General features: G+C 45.7%; 1 protein-coding gene across 2 annotated transcripts in view; it reads right to left on the reverse strand.

Annotated features, from left to right (window-relative positions):
• Positions 1–23,203, reverse strand: part of NLRC4 (NLR family CARD domain containing 4) — a 28,394-nt gene extending 5,191 nt beyond the window's left edge. The window contains exons 1-8 of one of the 2 annotated variants that reach the window (XM_084793797.1): positions 22,876–23,203; positions 19,293–19,411; positions 14,796–15,056; positions 12,000–13,979; positions 10,710–10,802; positions 6,188–6,358; positions 2,446–2,538; positions 125–292 (exon numbers count right to left, since the gene is read on the reverse strand). In XM_084793797.1, the coding sequence (XP_084649923.1) occupies positions 125–292; positions 2,446–2,538; positions 6,188–6,358; positions 10,710–10,802; positions 12,000–13,979; positions 14,796–15,056; position 19,293 (2,767 nt within the window). In that variant the 5' untranslated portion in view covers positions 19,294–19,411; positions 22,876–23,203. Of the gene's footprint in view, positions 1–124; positions 293–2,445; positions 2,539–6,187; positions 6,359–10,709; positions 10,803–11,999; positions 13,980–14,795; positions 15,057–19,292; positions 19,420–22,875 lie in introns of both variants that reach the window. The other variant, XM_084793796.1, reaches the window with a different exon arrangement.
• Between the last annotated feature and the right edge of the window lie 901 nt (positions 23,204–24,104).

Here is a 24,104-nt window from a genome sequence, read left to right on the forward strand (position 1 = left end):
ACACAGATAAACCCTGTCTCAAAGAAACACATACACACACACACACACACACACACACACACACACACACAAGCTTTGTTTCAAGTCAGCCTGTGTGCTCTTGGCCCTGTTTGGGTGTACCTACCTAAACTTCTAATCTCTGTGTCTGTGAGTCTCCAGTTTTTCAGTCCAAGCTTGGCAAACCCTGGGGCCCCCTTCAACTGATTCAGCAGGAGGGGCAGGCTGGTGTGCACGTTCAAGCACCAAGGCAGCATCAATGTGGTTAGCTGATCCAGAATGCTGAGCCTGCCGACTGAAACAGAAAACAATTCAGAGCTGGGCGTGATGGCACATGCCTGTAACCCCAGTTTTGTAGACCAGGCTGGAGGTCCACCTGCCTCTGCCTCCCAAGTGCTGGGAGTAAAGGTCTTAATGCCCACACACCCCTCTCTTTTCCGTGAGATGTATCCCTGGCTGGCCCAGAACTCACTATGTAGACCATGCTGGCCTCAAACTTAAAAGATCTGCCTGCCTAGTCAAGTGCTGAGGTCAAAGGAGTACACTGCCGTTCCCAGCTTGAGTTTCTTGTTTTTATCTTTGCTGTGTGGCTTTGATAGAAACTCAAGCCCACCAATGCTGTAATAGTTTAAAACGCTGAAGAGCCTATCACCCTGTACAACTAGTTGTCCCACTAAGCCTGACATAATAAACCTCTGACCTTCCTTTGCACTTCTGGTGCCTGCGTGAGCATGGCGGCTTCCCTGCCTCATTTTCCGGTAACAAAATTATCAGAAGAAAAAAGTCTTTCTGCCGGGCATGGTGGCTAACCTTTAATCCCAGCACTCAGGATGCAGAGGCAGGTGGATCTCTGAGTTCGAGGCCAGCCTGGTCTACAAAGCAAGTCTAGGACAGCCAAGGATACACAGAGAAACCCTGTCTCAGAAAAAAAAAATCTTTCTGATATCACCTTTCAAGAGGCACAGGCAGTTGCATCTCTGATTTCAAGGACATCCTGTCTACTTAGTTCCAGGCTGCATCGTGAAACCCTTTCTCAAAAAAGTTAAATAATTTTTTAAAAATCTCCCACTGTTTCACTCATATGAGAGGGCACCAGACATCATACGAGCAGTGCAGTCCCTGGATGGCTAAATTGATACAATAAGTGTATAAACAAGACTTATAAGCCTGGGCTTAAAAAAGCTTTATCACTAACTCCTTAAGCAAAGTTACCTTCAGCATCAAACACTAACTTTCTTGCTGTTAGGAGCCTCAGGTATAATAAAGAGATATAAACTGACCTCTCAAAAGGCGCAGGCTTGGGCTTGAGGAAATGGTTCAACAGTTAAGAGCATGTACTATTCCTGTAGACGTCCCACACGCCATTCCCAGTACCCAGGCTTGGTGTGACTCAGAAAGCCTCCAAGTCCAGCTTCAGGAGAGGCAGTAGTTTCTTCTGGTCTCTGCAGGCACCTACACTCATGTGTGCATGAGTGTAGGAAGACAGGGGTGGGGACTTTTGGGTGTTTTGTCTTGTTTTGTTTTTTGAGAGAGGGTTTCTCTGTTGAAATATCTCTGGCTCTCCTGGACTCGCTATGTAAATCAGGCTGGCCTCGAACTCCTGAAGATCTGTTTGCCTCTGCCTCCTGAGTGCTGGGATTAAAGGTGTGTGCCACCACACCTGGCGAGAGAGAGAATTTTGAAAACTTTTTTTTGTGTATAAGTGTTCTGCCTGCATTTATGTATGTGTGTCCATGTGTGCCTGGTAGCCACAAAGACCAGCAGAGGGCATCAGATACCCTGAAAAATACTTGTGAGCTGTCATGTGGGTGCTAAGAACCAAAGTCTGGTCCTCTGCAGTAGCATCACGTGCTTTTAACCGCTGAGCCATCTCTCTAACCCCCAAATGAAATAAATCTTTAAAAACCAGACATGATTAAGAGCACTGACTGCTCTTCTGAAGATCCTGAGTTCAATTCCCAGCAACCACATTGTGGCTCACAACCATCTATAACAGGATCTGATGCCCTCTTCTGGTGTGCATAAAGACAGTGTACTCATATACATAAAATAAATAAATCTTAAAAAAAAAAAAAACAGACATGGCCTATGTCTTTAGTGGCGGTTTAAGAAAGATGTGTCTATAAGGTACACATGTGTACAGAGTCCCCTGGCTCAAGCTGTGGTTTCCTTTTCTTTCTTTCTTTTTTAAGATTTATTTATTTATTTTATGTATCTGAGTGTTCTCTCTGCATATACAGCTGCATGTCAGGAGAGAGCAACAGATCACATTATAGATGGTTGTGAGCCACCATGTGGTTGCTGGGAATTGAACTCCGAACCTCTGGAAGAATAGGCAGTGATCTTAACCTCTGAGCCATCTCTCCAGCCCCCCAGGCTGTGGTTTTCTGACCACCAAGCACATACACACCAAGAAGCACATTGTTTGGGCCGAGCCCTCTTTCTTACTCAGTTCCTGTAGAGCTTCATTTCCATCCTTTTCCAGATAATTTTCTGATAAATCAAGAATGCTCAGTTTGGCCAAATTGTGAAGATTCTGTGCTGGAAGAAGGAAAAAAAAAATATATATATATATATATATTTACACACACACACACATTTGTCAACATCTTTAGAATTCTGCATTATTGTTGTCTTTGCTGATTGCAATACACACTGTCATTTGACTTGATTGACTGTTTCTCAAAGGAAGCAGCATAGGTGAAGCCCTCACTGCCCACGGCTTTGACCAAATGGGCAGACAGAAGCTTCGTGGGATAGAGTTTTTGTAATTCTAGGCACTACATTGTAGTTTATTCTTTCTTTCTTTCTTTTCTTTTCTTTTTTTTCTTTTTCTTTTTTTTTTCTTTTTTCTTTTTCTTTTTCTTTCTTTTTTTTTTTCAGACAGGGTTTCTCTGTGTAGCCTTGCCTGTCCTGGACTCACTTTGTAGACCAGGCTAGCCTCGAACTCACAGAGATCCTCCTGAGTGCTGGGATTAAAGTAAAGGCATGCATCACCACTCCCAGCTGCAATTTATTCTTTATTGACTTTGTTTAAAATAGGGTCTCAGCTGGGTGGTGGTGACACATGGCTTTAATCCCAGCACTTGGAAAGCAGAGGCAGGCGGATCACTGTAAATTTGAAGCCATCCTGGTCTACAGAGTGAGTCCAGAGCAGCCAAGGTTACACAGAGAAACCCTGTCTTGAAAAACCAAAAAAAAAAAAAAAAAAAAAAAGGAAGGAAGAAAATAGGGGTGTGGCCCTGGCTGGCTTCAAACTCTCAAACTCACAGGAGTCCCCTACCACTGCCACCTGAGCGCTGGGACTGAGGCGCTCCTCATCACACCTGAACAGTGTGACATACTGTAAAAGGGATAAATTGTCTTGCACAGCGGTTTAAAAAGAGACAACTTTCACTACCAGGCAGCTGTGGCGTATGCGCATGCGCATGCCTTTAATCCCAGCACTCAGGGAGGGATTACTACTCACACCAGCTCACTACAGAGTGAGTTCCAAGACACCCGGGGCTACGCAGAGAAACACTGTTGCTAAAAACCAAAAGAAAAGACGCAAGTTTCAGCCTTCAAGCTGTTCTCTGTCTCAAACAACAGGGGGGGAAAAAAAAGCGCCACAGTTGTTGAGCTGTTTGTTCCCACAGCTTTCAGGGTCAAGGTGTCTCTGATCCTGGGTCACACACACAGGGTCTGGTCCTGGGCCCGGTTGGGCTGTGACAGGGAGTGAGTAGGCATAGGAGGCCTAAGAAATGAGATACCCTTACTAAAATGGTACTTTGTATCAAAGTGAATAGATTTTAGTACAACAGACAAAGGTCACTGTTTTAAAAACCAGGTAAAGCTTTTCGTTTATATTTTCTCTCTTCCCTGAACCCAAGAGGTGAAGTGAAGGCATCGTCTCATCGTTCTGTGTTCCAAGTGCTGGTCCAGCCTTTTCCCACCACGGGCTTCTTTAGTGTAAGTTTATATCAGTGTAAAAGGGATAATCTGACCTTTGTAGATGTGTGTGTTTCTATATGGGGGTGGGCGCAACTGCAGATGGAGGCCAGAGGAAGCTGTTGTTACAGGCAGTTGGGAACTGCCTGACACGGGTGCCGGGAACCAAACTCAGTTCCTCGGCAAGAGCAGCAAGCATTCCCCTGACCTCCGAGTCATTTTTCCAGCTACTTCATGCTGATTTTCATAGGATTAGGACAGGCATGGGGGCGCACAACTTTAATCCCAGAATTTGTGAGGGAGGGTAATCGCTATGCAGCCAGGCTAGGCTGATCTACCTAGGAAGTTCCAGACCGGCCAGAGACACATTTTAAGACCCTGTCTCAAAAAAAAAAAAAAAAAAAAAAAAAAAAAAGCCAGGCGGTGGTAGCCATCTCTCCAGCCCCCAACGCTTAATTATAAGATATCTAAATTCAACAGATTATCCAGAAATATGCAAACATTTCTCTCTAATTAGTATGCATAAAATTTGGAAACTCAAAAGACTGAATCTGTTATATTATTTGTGTTCTAACTTTATTTTAAGAGAGCGAAGGGGCCAGGGCAGCGGTAGCGCCCGCCTTTAATCCCAACACTCGGGAGGCAGAGGCAGGCGGATCTCTGTGAGTCTGAGGCCAGCCTGGTCTACAGAGGGAGTTCGAGGACAGCCAGGGCTGTTACACAGAGAAACCCTCTCTTGAAAAACGAGAGAGAGAGAGAGAGAGAGAGAGAGCTGGTAACCCTGAAGCTATCCTTCTCTCTCTCTTTTGTTTACCCATCTACCCAAGGGATCATGAAACTAACACTGCGACAAGAATGGTGGACGTTTTTTTGTTTTGTTTTGTTTTTCGGGACAGGGTTTCTCTGTGTAGCTTTGGCTGTCCTATATGGACCTCGATCTTTAGACCAGGCTGGCCTCGAACTCACAGAGATCCGCCTGCCTCTACCTCCTGAGTGCTGGGATTAAAGGCGCGCGCTACCACTGCCTGGCTCAAATGGTGGAAATTTAAAGTCTCAACTATTCTGCGATTCTTTCTTATTACCACTAATAATTTTAATTCTGACTCAGACAAAGCTATTAAAAATGGGTTAGGTGGGGGCTGGAGAGATGGCTCAGTGGCTGCTCTTTCAGAGGACCCAGGTTCAATTCCCAGCACCTACATGGCAGCTCACAACTGTCTGTAACTCCCGCTCCAGGTAATCTGATAACCCTCACACAGACATGTAAGCAAACAAAATAATGATGCACATTAAAAAAAAACAACAACAAAATAAAAAGGGCTGGTAAGCTAATATAAGGTAATATATGCATGAGCTGGGTGGTGGTGGTGCTCACCTTTAATCTCAGAACTAGGGAAGCAGAGGCAGGTGAATTTCTGAGTTTGAGGACTATTGGACGTTGGTCTGATGTATTTTGATGCTAATTACTGCTTGCAGTCTCTGTGCCCCACCTATACTTTGCCTAAGAGCCTAACCTGTTTGACCAATAAAAGGCCATCACACCTGGGCAGGGCAAATGGGACAGGCGTGGCGGAGGTTCCTGGGCTTGGGGAGACAGGGAGAATCTCGGGAGGAGGAGATAGGAGGCATGGAGAGGAAGAAGGCGCTGCAGCATGGGTTAGGTGGAGGAGAAGCACGTGGCCAGCGAGGATGGAGGATTTGGCCCAAATGATGATAATTAGCAAGTATTTGGGATTATGGATGGGAGGTAGCTTGATAGAAATTATTACAAGCAGATGGCATGGGATACCTTCCCACTATGGGAAGTAGTTTAGGGGATTAATATCTGCCCTGCCCCAGGTTGACTAAGGCTATATTAAAATATAACAGGTGTCTGTGTTTTGATTGATTGCTAGTGGGTTAGAAAATACTGCTGTAATAATAATTATAGGCATAATAATAAACATTATTAGGCCTTACTCGTAAAATAACTGCAACAGCAGACAACCTGGTCTACATATCAAGTTCCAGAACAGCCAGGGTTACACAAAGAAACCCTGTTTTTAAAAGCCAAAAAAAAAAAAAAAAAAAAAAAAAAATTAAATTAAATTAAATTAAAAAAACACCACCAATAACAAAAACGTTAATAAATGCATCACGTTATCTTTTTTAGGTTCCTTTTAAATTAAGTTTCCATGTAAGACATTATGTACATTACTGTAAAGATGTCACATGTTCGGTTGTGCATCCAGAGAGCGGAGGCAAGGGCTATAACGGTTACCTAGAGTTCTCACAGACTTTGCGCTCAGACAGCAGGCCACCAGCTTCATCTCCTGCAGAGCACTCGGTTCTTCTGACAGAGCCTTGACTATGTGATCCATTCCCTCCCCAGTGTCAGACAAATGAGTCAGATGAAGCAGACGCATCTTCTTCAGGCTTCCCAGGCCTCCCGCTGCAAGGAGACGGGAAAGGAATACATGAGCAGACCGAGTGCATCTGGTTAAACACAGGTTCGTGGACTGCAAGGATGACAACTATGTAGAAACTGTTCCACGCTCTTTTTCTTTAAGAAAAGAAAGCAAACAAACAAACAAACTACTCATGCATTTCCTTGTTTTCTAGGTTGCTATTCAGCCCAGGCTGGCAGTAAACTCATGAGCCTCCAACTGCAGTTGCTCTACAGCTAGACTCCAGGCTCTTTCTGAGACTCCTGTTACAAAAAGCAAAAGTTTTTTTCCCCCCTTGGGTTTTTGAGACAGGGTTTCTCTGTGTAACCTTGGCTGTCCTAGACTCGCTTTGTAGATCAAGCTGGCCTCGTTCTCACATTGATCCACCTGCCTCTGCCTCCCAAGTGCTGGGAATAAAGGCCTGCGCCACCATGCCCAGCTAAAAGAGCTAATTTAAAGCAAATAAACAGTGCATGCCTTTAATCCCAGCACTCAGGAGGCAAAGGCAGGTGGATCGCTGTGAGTTCAAGGCCAGCCTGGTCTACAAAGTGAGTCCAGGACAATCAAGGCTACACAGAGAAACCTTGTCTCGAAAAACCAAAAAAAAAAAAAAAACCATATATATATGTATATATATAACCTCTTCCTGGTCTTTACCTCCCTCAAGAGGCTGAGTGCAGAGAGATGGCAGGCGCTGCATCCCTGTGGAGAGCTAGTGAAACTGCACAGCCTCAGAGGCCCCTGCTCTGGACCGCATGACAGTCAATGAACACTACACCCAGGGCAGTGTGTCCAGGCAGTGGCCGTGCCCCCTTCTACCAGCAGTACAGTTGAAGGCAATAGAGTAGTCTTAGCCCTGGCATAGATGTGGTGTTTAGGTTTGAGTAGGTGGTGCTTAAATCACCAGTAATATATCCTGAGTCAAGGGTACACATAGAAGGAAGGCACAGTGACTTTTGGCAAGTGCTCTGCCATTGAGCTGCACCCCTCAGACCAAGGCTTCATGAATCCCCTTGTTTCCGGGAATAGGGGAAATTGCAGGTTATGTGTGAGATACCTTCTGTAGGGGCCACACAGTAAGCCCACAGCAAATGCTAGCTGATCTCATGGGAGGTGTGTACACCAGCTTTGTGGTCACCCAGTCTTCTAGATTCACTGTTCCATACGTTTATAAACTTGGACAAGTGATTCTACACATCGGCTGTGACTTTAGGGGAGTCTTTGTCCTACACCCTAGGACTGATGTGAAGATTTGGTGAGATAAAGTGTGAAACTACGTAGTATAATTTCTGGCAGCTACTCCTTAACTATTACTTTACTACTTTAATTATTTTTTTCTTTCTTTTTTTTTTTGGTTTTTCGAGACAGAGTTTCTCTGTGTTACCGTGACTATCCTGGTCTTGCTTTGTAGACCAGGCTAGCCTCGAACTCACAGCAATCCGCCTGCCTCTGCCTCCTGAGTGCTCGGATTAAAGGCGGGTGCCACCACCGCCCAGCTTATTACTCTTATTATTACTAATATTATCATTATATTGGTTTCTTTCTCTCTTTCTTTCTTTTTCTCTTTCTTTCTTCTCTTTCTTTCTTTCTTTCTTTCTTTCTTTAACAGTTTCTCTGTGTAGCCCTAAATGTCATGGAATTCACCCTGTTAACCAGACTGACCTCACACTCAGAGATCTACCTGCCTCTACCCCAGATCCGGGATCAAAGGTGTACACCACAGCACCCAGCTATACTAGTTTCTTCACGATCAGGTTTTTTTAATTAATTTATTTATTGTATATGAGTGCCTTATCTGCAGAAGAGGGCACCAGATCACATTGTAGATGGTTATGAGCCACCACATGGTTGATGGGAATTGAACTCAGGTCCTCTGGAAGAGCAGGAGGTGCTCTTAACCACTGAGCCATCTCTCCAGCCCCCCAGATTTTGATTCTTTATTTATTTGAAATATTTGGGTTTTGTTTATTTGTGTGGGGGAGCATGAATGCCATGGCACCAGAGAGTGACACAGAGCAACGTGCAAGACTCAGCTCTCTCCTTCTGCCATTGAACTCAGGTGTGGTGACGAGTACCTTTATCCTCGGAGTCACATCATGGGCCCTGCTTTTTGTTTATGTGGTTGTTTTTTGGTTTTGTTTTTTGTTTTTTTGAGACAGGGTTTCTCTGTGTAGCCTTGGCTGTCCTAGACTCGCTTTGTAGAACCCACAGCGATCTGCCTGCCTCTGCCTCCTGAGTGCTCGGTTTTGTTTTGTTTTAGGAATGTGGTCTTACTATGTAGCCCTTGCTGGCCTAGAACTCAATCTATAGGCCAGGCTGGCCTCGAACTCACAGAGATCCGCCTGCCTCAGCCTCCCGAGTGCTGGGATTAAAGGTCTGCACCACCGCACCCTGCTTCATTCCTCTTTTAAAGTTTTATTAATGAAACAACTGTGAACATTTAAATCATCCAGCGAAAGAGAATTTGAACACTTGATAAATTTCTCTCTAAAAAGAAGTAACATGAGCCAGGCATGGTGTTGCATGCCTTTGATCCCAGCACTCGGGCGGCAGGTAGATCTCTGTGTGAGTTCAAGGCCAGCCTAGTCTATAAAGTGAGCCCATGACAGCCAGGACTGCAAGAGAAACCCTGTCTCGGGGGGCGGGGGGTGGGGGGTGGGAATAGAGTCACATGACTTGGAAGGCAGAGGCAGGAGGATCTCTGTGAGTTTGAGGCCAGCCTGGTCTACACATCGAGTCTAGGACAGCCAGGACTATAAGAGAAACCTTGTCTCAAAAATAAAAAAACAAACACACAGACAAAAAAAAAAAAAGTCACATGGAAAAGGGGGTAAAGCTTGAATGGAATTTTGCTAAAGGCTTGTTCTGGGAAATGGGGGGCTGTCCCAAGAAACCAAAGTGGTCACAATTCTTAAAATAGATCACTGGGGCGGGGGAGATGGAGCAGTAAGAGCACAGAGCATATTCAGGAAACACCTAAGTTCAACTCCTCAGAAGTCATGTGAAGTTAAGCGACCAGCTTGCATCTCTAATCCCAGTGTTCCTGCAGTGAGCGGAGGTAGAGACAAGGGACTCCCTAGGAGCTTGTGGGCCAGCAAGCTGCATATACAGAGCGCAGCCTCTGTATAAAGACCCTGCCTTGGGCTGGAGAGATGGCTCAGAGGTTAAGAGCACTGTCTGTTCTTCCAGAGGTCCTGAGTTCAATTGCCAGCAACCACATGGTAGCTCACAACCATCTGTAATGTGATCTGACACCCTCTTCTGGCCTGCAGGTGTACATGCAGGCAAAGCACTGTATACATAATAAATAAATAAATAAATATTTTTTAAAAAAAGACTCTGCCTCAAACAAGGTGGAAGGTGAGGACAGATACCATAATTATCCTCTGGCCTCCTGTGTTAGTCAGTGTTCTGAAGAGACACTATTTTTTTATTTTTTTTTTTTATTTTTATTTTTTGTTTTTTTGAGACAGAGTTTCTCTGTGTAGCCTTGGCTGTCCAAGGTTTGCTTTGTAGACCAAGTTGGCCTTGAACTCACAGCAATCCGCCTGCCTCTGCCTCCCAAGTACTGGGGTTAAAGGTGTGCGCCACCACAGCAATTTGTATAAAGGAAAGCATTTAATTGGGGCTGGTTTACAGTTTCAGAGATTTAGCCAGTTATTATCATGGCGGGAAGCATGGCAGCACACAGGCAGGCATGGTGCTGGAGACAGAGCTGAGAACTCTACATTATGATCCAGAGGCTGCAGGGAATGAACGAGAATGGGCTTGGTATGCGCTTTGAAACCCCAAACCCCATCAGGGTACGGTAGTGCATACCTGTAATCCAAGCACTCAGGGAGGCAGAGGCAAGTTGATCTCTGTGAGTTCAAAGCCAGCCTGGCCTACAAAGCTAACAGAGAAACCCTGTCTTGGAAAAGAAAAGACACCCCAAACAAAGCCCACTCCTTGTGACACACTTCCTCCAACACAGCCACACCTATCCCAACAAAATCACATTTTGTTTTTCAAGACAGGGTTTCTCTGTGTAGCCTTGGCTGCCCTGGACTCGCTTTGTAGACCCGGCTGGTCTCGAACTCACAGCAACCCACCTGCCTCTGCCTTCTAAATGCTGGGCAAAGTCACATTTCTTAACCCTTTCAAAAAGTTCCACTCCTTGGGGATTTCACATTTAAATGTATGCGCCTTTGGGGGCCATTCCTATTCAAACAGCCACACCTCCGCGTGGGGAGCATGCCATGTACATGCCCCGCCCCTCCCCCCCCACATAAGGAACGTGCCTTCTACAGATGTGGTGAAATAATCTTAAGCTAATCATTCTTTTCATCAATAATATTAAAGAGATGAAAATCTTACCTAGGTTTTTAGCATCTTCCTCATTCATCCTAACGTTGTCAAGTATGAGTTTGACGAGGTTCTTCAGATTCCCCAAGCTGTCTGTCAGCCCGCCTGCCCAGAGAAAGCACAGCAGCCTGTGTTCACCTCTTGTATTGTCATTGTTACGTCAGGGTCATTCCTATTTCCAACTGGGAGATTTTTGGTTATTGCAAAGTGCAGGGTGCGCTGATGAAATTCACACAAAGGTAGTTGTGTGTAGGAAGCGCAGCTTAGAGTAAGCATTGGGGAAACCGGGGTCATATGGGCCTCTTTTCTTCCATGGAAGGAAAGGAATGACGCTTAGTCGTCACCTGGAATGCCAGAGTGAAAAGTGCCCAATCGACCTGGTGATCTTTTTTGCAGTCCTATGGGCCAGGCTTCCTGAGTCCCCCAACATCCTGAGCATCGTTTAGGCCCTGACCCTGAGCTTTGTCTCTCAAGTGAATAGAGCACATCCTCATGAAAGAGGTCCCATGTATGGTACTTTGCATCCTCCACCCATAAAACCGATCTACCCTTGTGCTTATCACGGATCCTTCCCTAGGCCCTGAGCTCTGTTTATCAGCCAATAGAATTCATGCTTATTGTAAAGGCCACAGGTCAAAGTGTTACTATATTTAAATGCGTAAAGAAAATAAACCACAGGGTCAGTCCCTAGATGTCGTGAACTACAAAAATGTCACTGCCCCAGGTTTTCCATCTTATCGCTTCGTGGTTCACTTCCCCACCAATTCTGATACCTAAAGAAATACTTCAAGAGTTATTTTGAACTCAGCTATATATTGTACTCAGCTATAAGCATATTGTTCGAATATAATAGAATTAAACATAAAGATAAAAGGTAGCCGGATGTGGTGCTCCCGCCTATAATCCCAGCACTTGCAAGGCTGAAGCAAAAGGCTTACTGTGAATGTGAGGCCAGCCTGGGCTACATATGAGACCCTGTGATGAAAAAGGACCTGGGGAGGGGGAGAAGAGATAGAAATTGGGTGGAGAGGAAGAGTAAAGAGAAGGAGAGAAAAAGAAAGACTAAGGGAGAGAGGACAGAAAATAAATAAAACTTTGGCAGCTGAAAAGTTCAGAGAGTGACTCGGGCGGGAGCCACAGATAACCAAGGCAGCTGACGTGATGAAGGGCGGAGGAGATACAAAGGCCAGGCTCAGGGGTACTCCCAGAAGGTAAGATGTGCGTTATGTGATGCCTCAGTGCCGTCTAGCGCCTACACAGGACCAGCCAGTCCATGATTACATATTTCAGATGTGCCCATACCTGGCAGCCGCTCCGTCTGCAGATGGTGAATGCTCAAGTTCTGGAGGTTTGTCACGGACGTGATGTGCTGCTCGTCAGCTACAGTGAGGGGACTGGCTTCCACCATGAGCGAATGGATGTTCTTGCAGGTGCTGAGGACTGAGCTGAGCCTCCCAGCCACAGCAGCACATCTCTTGACGTACAACCGGAGGCTTGTGGCAGAGCTGACTATCTTCCCCAGATATTTGACGTCTTGTTTATTCAGCTTGCTGAAATCCCGGAGTGTGACCTCTAGAGTCTTGAATTCCTGCTTCCAGTTGAAGAACAGAGACACAGCCCGGCTAGGGATGTACGTTTCCGAGGGCCCTTCTGGGTGGGCTCTGGGGCCGTTCTCTCCAGCTGTCGCTCTTCCATAGAAATCCAGCTTAACGAAGTCCAACGCGCTGGCACAGTTAGGCAAGTATTCAAAGAAGTCGAATAAGTAATCAGGGATGTTCTCTGAGTTGATGTATAAACTTTTACCACTAAAGAATGCTTCAAACTCCTGGCTCAGGTCCGATTTGGATGTGCTTTCCGAGAATAAATTGATGCCACACTCTACAAAGGCGTTTACATTGATGGCTTTCAGGACATCTTGCTCCGTGGTATTTCTCAGGCTTTGTATTGATTCCTGCCTCCAGAGAGGCCTTTTGGGGACAGAAAGCCCCTGTAGGCTGCCATGCTGATAAACCGCTGCCAAGTGCCTCATGACAGCCCTGGTGGCCTCGGTGGACGACCCACAAGTGTACAGGAGCAGATTGCCATACAGGGATGTGATATCGGAGATGGAAACCAATTTCCTCAAGTATTCATTTCCCTTGTTCACCTCCTCTGGCTCTCTGGACACCAGCAAACTGCTGAGTCTCCGTCCTGCCGTGTACTCCTGGAACGATTTATGAAAGAATTTATACTTGGGCTCCAGCCTCTGAGCTGTGTCCTTGCAGAGGAGCCCAGTTGTCACTAGGATGCTCTCATTTATGCTGGACACATCCTTGGGTTCAAAATCAAACTTATGGGAGAACACGCCCTCCAGGGCCAGGTCTCCGCAGTAGTCTAGGCTCCTGTCAAAATCGCTCAAAGTCCCACCTCTGTGTTTGTGCTTGTTTTTCTGTATCAGGAGGTCATAGAAGGTTTGGAACAGCATGGTTTGTGTGTGAGCCTGGAATTCCTTCCTGCCCATCTGGACGGCACAGGTGATCACTACAAAGAGAGGGGTCTTCATCAGATTTCTCAAGCACCTGGACTCCTGGATCTGGAGCAACAGGCCTTCAGCCAGCTCATCTAGGAGAACTTGCTGGATGAGAAACTGGGCACTGCCTTCTGACATATCTCCCACCTCAGCCATCAGGGCGCCAACCTGTCTGATATGTCTCAGGCAGTCGGTGGTGGTGGTTACAATGACCATGTTCTTGAAACGGTGGTTTTCTTTTATTAGGGCCTCGATTTCTGGGCAGTTCTGGGGCTGGAATTCATTGTAACCGTCGAGGAGGAAGAGGACCGCCTTCTGCAGCTTCTGCAGCATAGCCATGAAGGTAGGCTTGCTGAGGTAGTCAGGCACGGTCAGGAGCTGATCACACAAGGTGTCAAACAGTCCACCTCTGGCACTGCTCAGGCGGACAAAGAAGACCAGTTTGAACCCCTTCAGAACCTGGCACCACCCGGAGGCCCAGAGCATTGCAATTCTCTGCAGCAGGGTGGACTTCCCTTTGCCAGACTCCCCTTCAATGAGGCAGGGGCTCTCAAGAGCCCCCAGCAGACCATCCAAAGTCAGCTGCTCCACACGGTGATGACGATGGTCCTTCCGCCACAAGACAGGTTCCGTGAAGGTATTCTTCAGGCTAAAAATGATGTCGATGTCTTCACCCAGGGGATGGAAGTTCAGAAAGGCAGGGCTGTTGTATAGGTCTTTTAAATTTTGGGCCAACATTTCCAAGTCTTCTTCCGTGTTCTGATGAAAAAGGCCTGTTAGGGAAAAGGTGGATCTATAAGGAGCATGATTCTGCATCTCCTAAATGCCCAGGGTTCGGAGGTGTGAACGGCAAAGGTGCTGAGAATCAGCTGAGGGTGACTTTGACCTCTTTCTCTAATTCTAAGATACCACAACGGGCCTCCAAATACCCACTGATTTCCCCTGGAATACATCCCCCTTAGTTCCCCCCCCCCTTTTTTTTAACCTTCTCTTTCCTCTTTCTTGCCATCAAAGCCTTACATCAGCAGATTGGAAATGAGAGGAGCCTTCGTTTCTAGTGAAGGATTTAGCTGAGACTGTGGGATGGGGTAAATGTCAGCCAATTATGCAATGTGTTCATTTAAAATAATTAAAATGAGGAGTTGGAGGTGTAGCTTGAGGAAATTCCGGTTGTGTGGACAGGGGAGGACCTTTTCAGGCCAATGCATCATGAGATGGCTGGTTGGATCTTACCCACAAATGACCCACCAAAGCTTGCTGACTTAGTCTATTCGTGTTCTTGTTAAACGTCTCTTTTAAAGACCGAGTCTTCATATCTAGCCCAGGCTGGCTTCGATCTCCCCATTCACCTGCCTCAGCCTCCCCAGAGCTCCACAGCAGCCAATGCCACCACATCTAGCATTCCAGTTGTACCTTGAAGCGAGACTATGCCCTGACTTCACTGTCAAGTGTCTGTTGTGAATGACCCCAAGTCCCTGGCCAGCCGCGCAAAGATGGAGGAGCAGCTTGAGTTCAATGGAAGGGACTCTGGGTGGCCTTGGTGGCTTTATTCCTTTTGGTGGGACAGAGGCGAGCAAAGCAATACTTACTTTGTCCAGTTAAGTCCTGATACACAGCATAGTCATGCTTTTCAAGACACCCGAGAAAGAGGCTGCAGGCCTCGGAGCCCTTCTTCAATATCATATGAATGATTACTCGCGCGGCGTCCTGCTCCACTCTCTCACGGCAAATGGTGGCAACTTCCTCATCGTTGAGGACGTTCCATACAAACAGATCATCAGAGATCTGCTTTATAACTGTAATGCCCATCCTTTGAATGAGGGTGTGACTGTTATCCTTTATAAAATTCACTGAAAAGTTGGGAATAAGTATTTGTTAATTTGTTCATTTATTTGCTTTGACCTACATGAAATATACATATCTGTCACCAGCGCATCACAGATGCATTTTCCCACCTCAGGCCCATCTTAACAATGGAATCAACAGATGCTTGACACTCAGGCCCTCAAGAAGTGTTCTGCAAAACTCTACAGCCCTAGCCGGGTGTGGTGGCGCATGCCTTTAATACCAGCACCCAAGAGGCGGAGGCAGGGAGATCGCTGTGAGTTCGAGGCCAGCCTGATCTACAAAGTAAGTCTAGGACAACCAAGGCTACACAGAGAAACCCTGACTCAAAAAAAAACCAAACCAACGAAGCAACAAAAACAAAACAACTCTACAGCCCTAACTTCAGTCAGTGAGCAAGATAGTTTTGCTTTGGTGATGAAGTAAGGCAGATAATTTTGGCCACTGATATAATAGTCTCTAATGGGTGGCCGGTGTGGTTACACCTGCCTTTAATCCCAGACTCAGGAGGCAGAGGCAGAGGCAGAGGCAGGAGGATCTCTATTAGTGTGAGGCCAGCCTGGTCTATATGGTGAGTTCCAGGACTGCCAGGGCTACACAGTGAGAGAAGAGGGAGGAGGAGGAGGAGAAGGAGGAGGAGGAGGAGGAGGAGGAGGAGGAGGAGGAGGAGAAAGAAGAAACTCCCTGGTGAAGCCACAGTAGTGAAAACATGGGGTTTGAAGTACTGGCCCTACACTCCGAGCATAGCAGCCATTACCCTCTCACTCCAAGCAAGAGACCCTCACAACATCGCACCTGTTGACATTCTCCCTTAGGGGGAGGAGTTGGGGGAATCTTTAGGCCCCTCCCAGCCATCATGCCTCAACTTCACACTGACTTGGGAGGTGCTAGGCTAGAGGGTGGAAGGTTACCTGGAGGCGGACTCTCTATACACACACAGGGAGTCATCATCCATACTGATACAGGCCTTTGCAGAGATGAGGATGCCTTATGGTTATCCCTTACCCGGCCTTAACGAATAACACCAACAAGCCTACTGGTTCAACAAACTAGATAGACATTAGTCTCTTATCAGAGCTCCGTGTGAGGTGGCTAGGTATTTGTTCACATTTCCCCCAGGTAAAGGTAATGCAACAACATAGAATCTGCCAGTTGTTAGCATCTGCAACCATTGGCAACTCTCTTTGAATTAGTTAGAAGAACTGCCAACTATGTAACAGACTAGGGACAGAAAATCTCTTTTGTAGCATCTTCTGAGTCCCATACAGATTCATTATTTCCACCATGGCCACTTTTGAGATAACCTTATACATTGGCTAACAAAAATCTAAAAATTCACCAATAAGAACCAACTACGGCACATACTCTGTGGAACATGGGAAGCTGTTAGGTGAGCTTTACAAACAAAGTAATATGTCAACAGGCTGGTTACAATGTTCAATTTTTTTTTTGTTTTTCCGAGACAGGGTTTCTCTGTGTAGCCTTGGCTGTCCTGGACTCACTTTGTAGACCAGGCTGGCTTTGAACTCACAGCAATCCACCTGCCTCTGCCTCCCGAGTGCTGGGATTAAAGGCGTGTGCTACCATGCCAGGATCAATGTTCAGTTCTTATCTTCCTGCTATAACTCAAAGGAGTATGTGTTTTAGCTCTCACAAGCTTTAGCCTTTTGCTGAAAAAGAGCACATACAGTCTTAGACAGTGTCCAGTCTAAGCTCTCTCCTTTCTCCTCGTCTTTATGAAGGCTACATCATTTTTCATTTCTTCCTCTGCAATATCTTAATCTATTTTTGGTTTTGGGTTTGGGTTTGGTTTGGCAGTACTGTGGGTTGACCTACAACTTCTTGCACAGGAAGCAAACTCTCTGCCACTGAACCACAGCCACGGTCTGGGCCTAACTCTCCAATGCAGACAAACTGTGCCCAGGTACTGTAGCACAGCCTTTCTGTGGCTGCTCAAAGGCAGGTCTCCCTGTCTTATACAGTCAGTCTGCAGTAGGTACTACTGTCTTTTAACTCTTTCATGACTAATTGGAGAGTGAAGATGCTTCTCCCAGGGGCTGCAAGCCCTCTCCTATCTGAAATGTACCCTCAGGCAGCCCAGCCCTTGGGGCCTCACTCTTGCTCCCCAGTGCTAACCCTGCTCCTGCCCACAGGTCCTGTGAGGAAGCTCCATTGCTCTCCCTCTGGAGTCTTGTCTGTATCTTTGACCTCTGCATCTTCCCTAGGAAGATAACTACGAAGTCTGCGTTTACTCGTGATTTCATTCTACAGCAGAAGACACATCCGTCTCAGAAAGGACTGCAGGCCCTTGCCCATTTGTACAGACTGTCTCTGAGGCTAGTATCTCCCTACTTTAAAATGAAGACACCAAGTTCTCTGAGGACTTAAAAACTTTGTGAGACTGAAAAAAAGATGTGTTGGGTGTGGTGGCACATGCCTTTAATAGCAGCGCCCAGCAGGCAGAGGCTGGCTTTTATCTACATTGTGAGTTCCAGGATAGCCAGAAATAATACACAGAAGGACCTTTCTCAAAAAAAAGAAAGAAAGAAAAGAAAAAGGGAAAGGAAGATTATAAATTATATGTGTGTTTTAATGTTTAAAAAGTACACTGTACACCCATATGTATACTATGATATTCTATATATAATCTTACTACTAGCTATGGATTATCTCCATTTTATGTGCAGCTGTAATATACAGATAAGACTAACCATGCTGCAATGATTACATGGATATGTACCTCTGTGTTATATTACTAAGAATGCTCATTTATTTATTTATTTATTTATTTTTGGTTTTTCAAGACAAGGTTTCTCTGTGTAGCCTGTCCTGGACTCACTTTGTAGACCAGGTTAGACTTGAACTCATAGAGATCCACCTGCCTCAGTGCTGGAGTTAAAGGTGTGCGCCACCATGCCTGGCTACTTATTTACTTGTGAAACAGGATTTCCCTGTACAGTCTTGGCTGTCCTGGAGCTTGCTCTGTAGACCAGGCTGTAGAGATTGGCCTGTCTCTGACTCCAGAGTGCCTTGACTAAAGGTGTGTGTCACCATGACTGGCAAAATGGCCTTCTTATTCATGATTTGTCCCCATAAGTATGGACTATTGTGCTCCTTTTTAAATCGCACATGAAAGCACGTTCATTAATTATTCTTTTTTTTTTTTTTCAGAATAGCTGCATCTAGATTAGCACTTTACAGTGAACCATTGTGCAGTGACAACCAGGCTCTTATTTGCGTTCTCCAGTGTGAGAGCCATTAGCCACACGTGGCTGCTGACCACGTGACATGGCATGAGAATGAGTCTATAACTGAGTTTTTCTTGGGTTTGTTTTTTGTTTTGTTGTTTTTTTTGTTTTAGGTGTCTTGTTATACATCCCAGGCCGACTCATGACCCCACTCCCTCAGCTCCCAGGTGCTTGGATGGTGGGTGTGCACTACTATGTCCTCATGTGTGAGTGAGTTTTACATTAAATTAAAATTTAAGTTCACAGTTAAATACACACAAGCAGATAGTGGCTACTACACTGGATATCATAGGTTGACACTGGCATCAAAATGGAAACAGTTAATTGGGTACCACTTAGGTCTGCATCATATCTCTGAAGTGACTGGACATAGTTTTCTGAAATCTCGATGGAAGATTATGACTGAACAGGTGATAACCAGAGTGAATAGTTTAAAGTATAACCTGGTCTCAGGGGGTCGCACATACCTGTAATCCCAGCATTTGGGAGGCAGAGGCAGGCAGATCTCTGTGAGTTTGAGGTCAGCCTGGTCTATAGAGTAACTTTCAGGACATTCAGGGCTACACAGAGAAACCCTGTCTTGGAAAAAATATATATAATTTTGTCATTCTTTCTTTCTTTCTTTTTGTTTTTGTTTTGTTTTTTAGAGACAATGTTTCTCTGTGTAGCCTTGACTGTCCTGGACTCACTTTGTAGACCAGGCAGGCCTTGAACTCACAGCGATCTGCCTGCCTCCGCCTCCTGAGTGCAGGGATTAAAGGCGTGCGCCACCACTGCCCGGCCAACCTTGTCGTTCTTGATATAAGTCTTGCCCCATCTATCCTCTGCCTTTTCACATAGTCTTGCTGTACTTTTTAATGAATTACCAAGACAACATAAGAGTATTTAATTCAGAATCCCACAGATAAATCGGCAGCTGAGAGCACGAATTGCTTTTGCATTTAATGCCATCAATATACATAACAACACAGGTGTTGTTTGTAGTACACTTACTTGTGAGTCACAGTCTTCCAATTTTCTGTATCACAGTAGAAGATGGTTTTTTTTCCAAATGGGAATGCCAAAGATAATTGTAGTTTTGTCCTCTTCTTCCCACAAGGCTAGTGTTCATCCTAAGAAACTAAGAGATCAGAAACAATCAAAGGGAAACAGACTGGAGCTGCTTCTTAACTAGATAAAACTTGCTCAGGGGCTGGGAGATCACTCACTGACTGAAGGGCTTGTTTGCAGAAGTGTAAGGACCTGATGTCTTATACCCAGCACCCAGTAAAAAAATAAAGTAAAAAATCTGACCCTAGTGGGCTGGTAACTACAGGTCACTGGCCAGCCAGCTTCACTAGTTAACTAATGGCACCAGGTTTAGTGAAAGACTTTGTCAGGGACAAAAACATAGAAAGTAATTGAGGAAGACACCTGACATCATTGATACACATGATACACACTTGTGCAAAGAGCACCTGCGTATACACACACACACACACACACACACACACACACTTGCTCAAAGTGGGCTATTTATGGCCAAATCCTGATGAGAAGAACCCTGGACTTCTTGCCTACAGATATAAACCGTAATCACGTGGAACTTGGCCCACTCCTCGGTTGCTTCCCACTGATGCCAATCAGAGCTAAGAAGACAAATCGGATTTCAACCTCAAAAGATGGAGCCAGACCTACTGAGTTCTCACCAGGAAGCTGAAAGAAAAGGCCAGTTCTAGAGAGAAAAAGTGCCATAGGAGGGAGCCTTGAGAGAAAGAGCCAGAAAACAGAGTAGGCATAGCAGAGGAGGTCAAGCGGAGGTCAGGTGTTAGAATTGGCAGATTGCAGCTCTACCCACTGACAAGCCGAGTCTGTGATAAAAAGGGAGAGAGAGCCACTCAGGTGAATCCAGCCCTCCATATCTGAGGCGGCTGGAAAACGAACGCCCCAGTAGGCTCTTATATTTCATTGCTTAGTCATCAGGAAGTGGAACTCTTTGAAAGGATCAGGAGGTGTGGCCTTGTTGGAGTGTGTCACTGGGGGTGGCTTTGAGATTTCAATAGCTCAAGCCCAGTGCCTTCTCTCTTCTTTCTTCCTTTCTTTTTTTTCTTTTTTTTTTTTTTTAAGACAGGGTTTCTCTGTGTAGCCTTGGCTGTCCTGGACTCACTTTGTAGACCAGGCTGGCCTCGAACTCACCGCGCCTTCTCTCTTGCTGCTGCACAGGTGATGCTATTTCTCCCGTGCCACGTCTGCCTGTGTGCTGCCATAATGACCGTGGACTCAACCTCTGAAACGTGAGCCAGCCCCAGTTAAGTGCTTTGCTTTTTATAAGAGTTGCTGTGGTTATGGTGTCTCCTCACAGCAATAGTAACTAAGAAACTTCCTTTCCCAAGAGAGGAAAGAACCAAGGAACAATCAGTCCACTGGCCGGGTCAGAGTTGAAGTGAGAATAGAAAAAAATAAATAAATAGAAGAGGAAGTTATAATCTGGTTTCTCTCAGATTATATACATCTTTCGACTTTTACTAGAAAAAAGAAAACAGAGAAAGAAACCATAGAATTTCTTCTATTCTTTTTTTTTTATCCCTCCCCAGACATTTCCTCTATTCTCACTTCAATGGAATCAACTCTTCCCAGAGTGAGTCATCTACTCACTTGTCAATTAAATCAATTAATCAGTTAATCAATTAAAATCACTGCACAGAGCCAGGCATGGTGGCGCACGCCTTTAATCCCAGCACTCGGGAGGCAGAGGCAGGAGGATCTCTGTAAATTCGAGGCCAGCCTGGTCTACAAAGCGAGTCCAGGACAGCCAAGGCTACACAGAGAAACCCTGTCTTGAACAAATCAATCAATCAATCAATCAATCAATCTTGGAAGAGGGGGTGCCTGGAAAGATTGTGAGAGCCAGAGGATCAGGAACTTTCTGTGAGAGTGTATCTCCTAGTGATGTCAGAATCTGTACCCATGAAGTCTCACCAGCATGACCTTCCACACATGCCCTGGACAAGGAGGATACCAAGGAAACATTGCCAAACTGCATGGGAGCTGGGGGTAGGGACCCATGAGGCCTTAGCCCTGCTCAAAGAACTACAGACAACAGAGCAAAGATGGAAGCAAAAAGAGGTGGCCCTCCCAGGGACAACGAAACAGTCCCATGCCAAACTGTTAACACTGAAAAAATATACGTACGAGTAACATTATACTGACTCAACAGTTTATAGTTGAGTCAGTTCTCTCAGTATATGGATCCCAAGGATCAAACTCTGGTCGGCTGGGCTTGGTGACAAGCACCCCTCTGCCCTGGGCATCTCCCCAGCCTCGGCATCGTGCTTTCTTTACTGAACTATTAGCATGCATGTTATCTCCTCCAAGCCTAAGGTTGTGGTGATGTTTAAGCATGAAAGCAGTTGGCGCAGAGGTGGTCAGTCCCTGTGATTTGTGTACCAATCTAGTAGAAAATGCCTTAACCTAGGATGTTCATAGATCCCGTTTGGACTCTGGAAGTCTACGCACTGTTAGTGCTATGCAAATCACATATGTATGCCAAGAAAGCAGAAGTGAAACTGTTTGGAGCACGAGTGGTACTAATGGGAACCTCGAGGACAGAAAAGGTTAGGGGAAGTTAGGAGAGCCACATTTTTCACTTCTACACTGCAGGGCGGGGGTGGGGGGAGCCAGGCATAATGGCACAGGCTTAAATCCCAGCACTCCGGAGGCAAAGGCAGGCGTTCAAGGCCAGCCTGGTCTACAAAGCAAGTCCAGGACTGCCAAGGCTACACAGAGAAACCCTGTCTCAATGCCCCTCCCCCCAAAAAAATCAATTGAGATACCCAGGCATGGTGGAACATGCCTGTAATCCCAGCACTTGGGAGGCAGACGCAGGCAGATCTCTGAGTACAAGGCCATCCTAGTCTACAACGTGAGTCCAGGACAGACAAGGCTACACAGAGAAGCCCCATCTCAAAAAAACAAAAAACAAAAACAAAACAAAATGAAAGATCACAGGCGGTTCACTGTGAGTTCGAGGCCAGCCTGGTCTACAAAGCGAGTCCAGAATAGCCAAGGCTACACAGAGAGACCCTGTCTTGAAAAACCAAAAAAAAAACCCAAAGATCAGCTGAGAAATACCCTTATCACACAGTGGGGACTGTAGAGGTGCTTCCTGTCAACAGTGGCCACAAACAGGGATTTTCTTCACTTCTCTGTCCAAGTTCAAGTAGCTTGTCAGTGCCTCAGGGGGACTGGATGGACCAAGCAGCCTCCCGATCCCTCAGCTCTGAGTTTCCTTTCCGTACATCCAGAAAGCAGTTTCAAAGTCTTTCTGTCTCAAAGTTACTACAAATGTGTCCTCCAGGGCTCCATATACTTTAACACCAACTCAGAAAAATCTGGCTAAACTCCAGAAGACCAGGTTTTAGCCCCCGCCCACCCACCCCCTTTTCTGGCCCGACACTGCCCAGCCCCAGCCCCAAAGCTCTCCTGCAGGAAAATCAGCCCAATGGGCAAATCATCTACAGCAGGGGAATCCACAGACACAAGGTCCCAAAGGACCTAAACCCAAAGACTTAAAACCCATTTCCCCTCCCTGAGGTACCTGGCCAAGCAATCCAGTAGCCTTCCTCTTGGTGGACAAAGGAAAGTCATTTTAAAAATAAGTTTCTTTCTTTCTTTCTTTCTTTCTTTCTTTCTTTCCTTCCTTCCTTCCTTCCTTCCTTCCTTCCTTCCTTCTTAATCTATTTTCAACTTCATAGCAAGGCTGATGCTGTAGACCGAATTTCTTTGTTCAGTGAGAGGAAACTGTACCAAAGAGGAAGTGCCCAGTAGGATTTCCCTTGTGTATGAAGCATAATAAGTGTGGTTACAGCACACACACTAGCAAGAAGGAGTCACAGGAGCAACTAGAAATGGGACTTTGAACTTAACTGCTTTGCTTCCTGCTTATTCATACAGTAAAGATTTGGTTCCTGTGGAGGAATGTCTTGAGTGGATGTAACAACTGTCAACAAAGTCATGTTTAGCCAATCAGCTGGGCAGAAGGACAGGGCAAGTTGGAAGGTGAGACTTCCTGGAGAGGGGGAGGAGACAAGGATTGACAGTTGACAGGGAGGAGTTGACGGTTGACAGTTGATGGTGAAAAGGAGAAAGGAGCCTCCGAGGACCAGATTGGCAAGTGCTTGGGATATATGTATGTTATGAGTTTTAGAGTAGTTTATTTTAGATTATGAGTAGATTAGATTCAGTTGATCGCTGTGAGTTCGAGGCCAGCCTGGTCTACAAAGTGAGTGCAGGACAGCCAAGGCTACACAGAGAGACCCCGTCTCGAAAAACCAAAAAAAAAAAAAGAATCAGTTTAGATTGTGCCCGGCATAGTGCTTGCAGCTTTAAAGTACATTTCAGACTCTGTGTTAGTTATTGGCTTCCTAGGCCCAACTGATACAATTTATTGTTAGAACAAAAAGGATGCTGTTATTAGCACCAGTTATGAGTGAACAAGGCTCAGGAAAACAGGGTACCCGCAAGTTCCAAAGTTCAAATTTGGTAACTGTTTCATGAAGGTGGTGTGTGTGTGTGTGTGTGTGTGTGTGTGTGTGTGTGTGTGTGTGTGTGTTTTGTTGTTTGAAACAGATTTTTTCTATGTAGCCCTGGCTGTCCTGGTACTCTCAGTGTAGACCAAGCTAGCCTAGAACTCACAAAAATCCACCTGTCTCCCATGTGCTGAAATTAAAGGCACACCACCACTATGCCCTGCTTAGTTTCAGGAAGCTCTTACATTAATAGAACAATAACAACAAAAAGTCAAAATCAACATAATTTCAAATATAT

This window comes from Acomys minous (assembly GCF_964271855.1).
Source record: "Acomys minous genome assembly, chromosome: 8".
NCBI classification, from domain to species: domain Eukaryota; kingdom Metazoa; phylum Chordata; class Mammalia; order Rodentia; family Muridae; genus Acomys; species Acomys minous.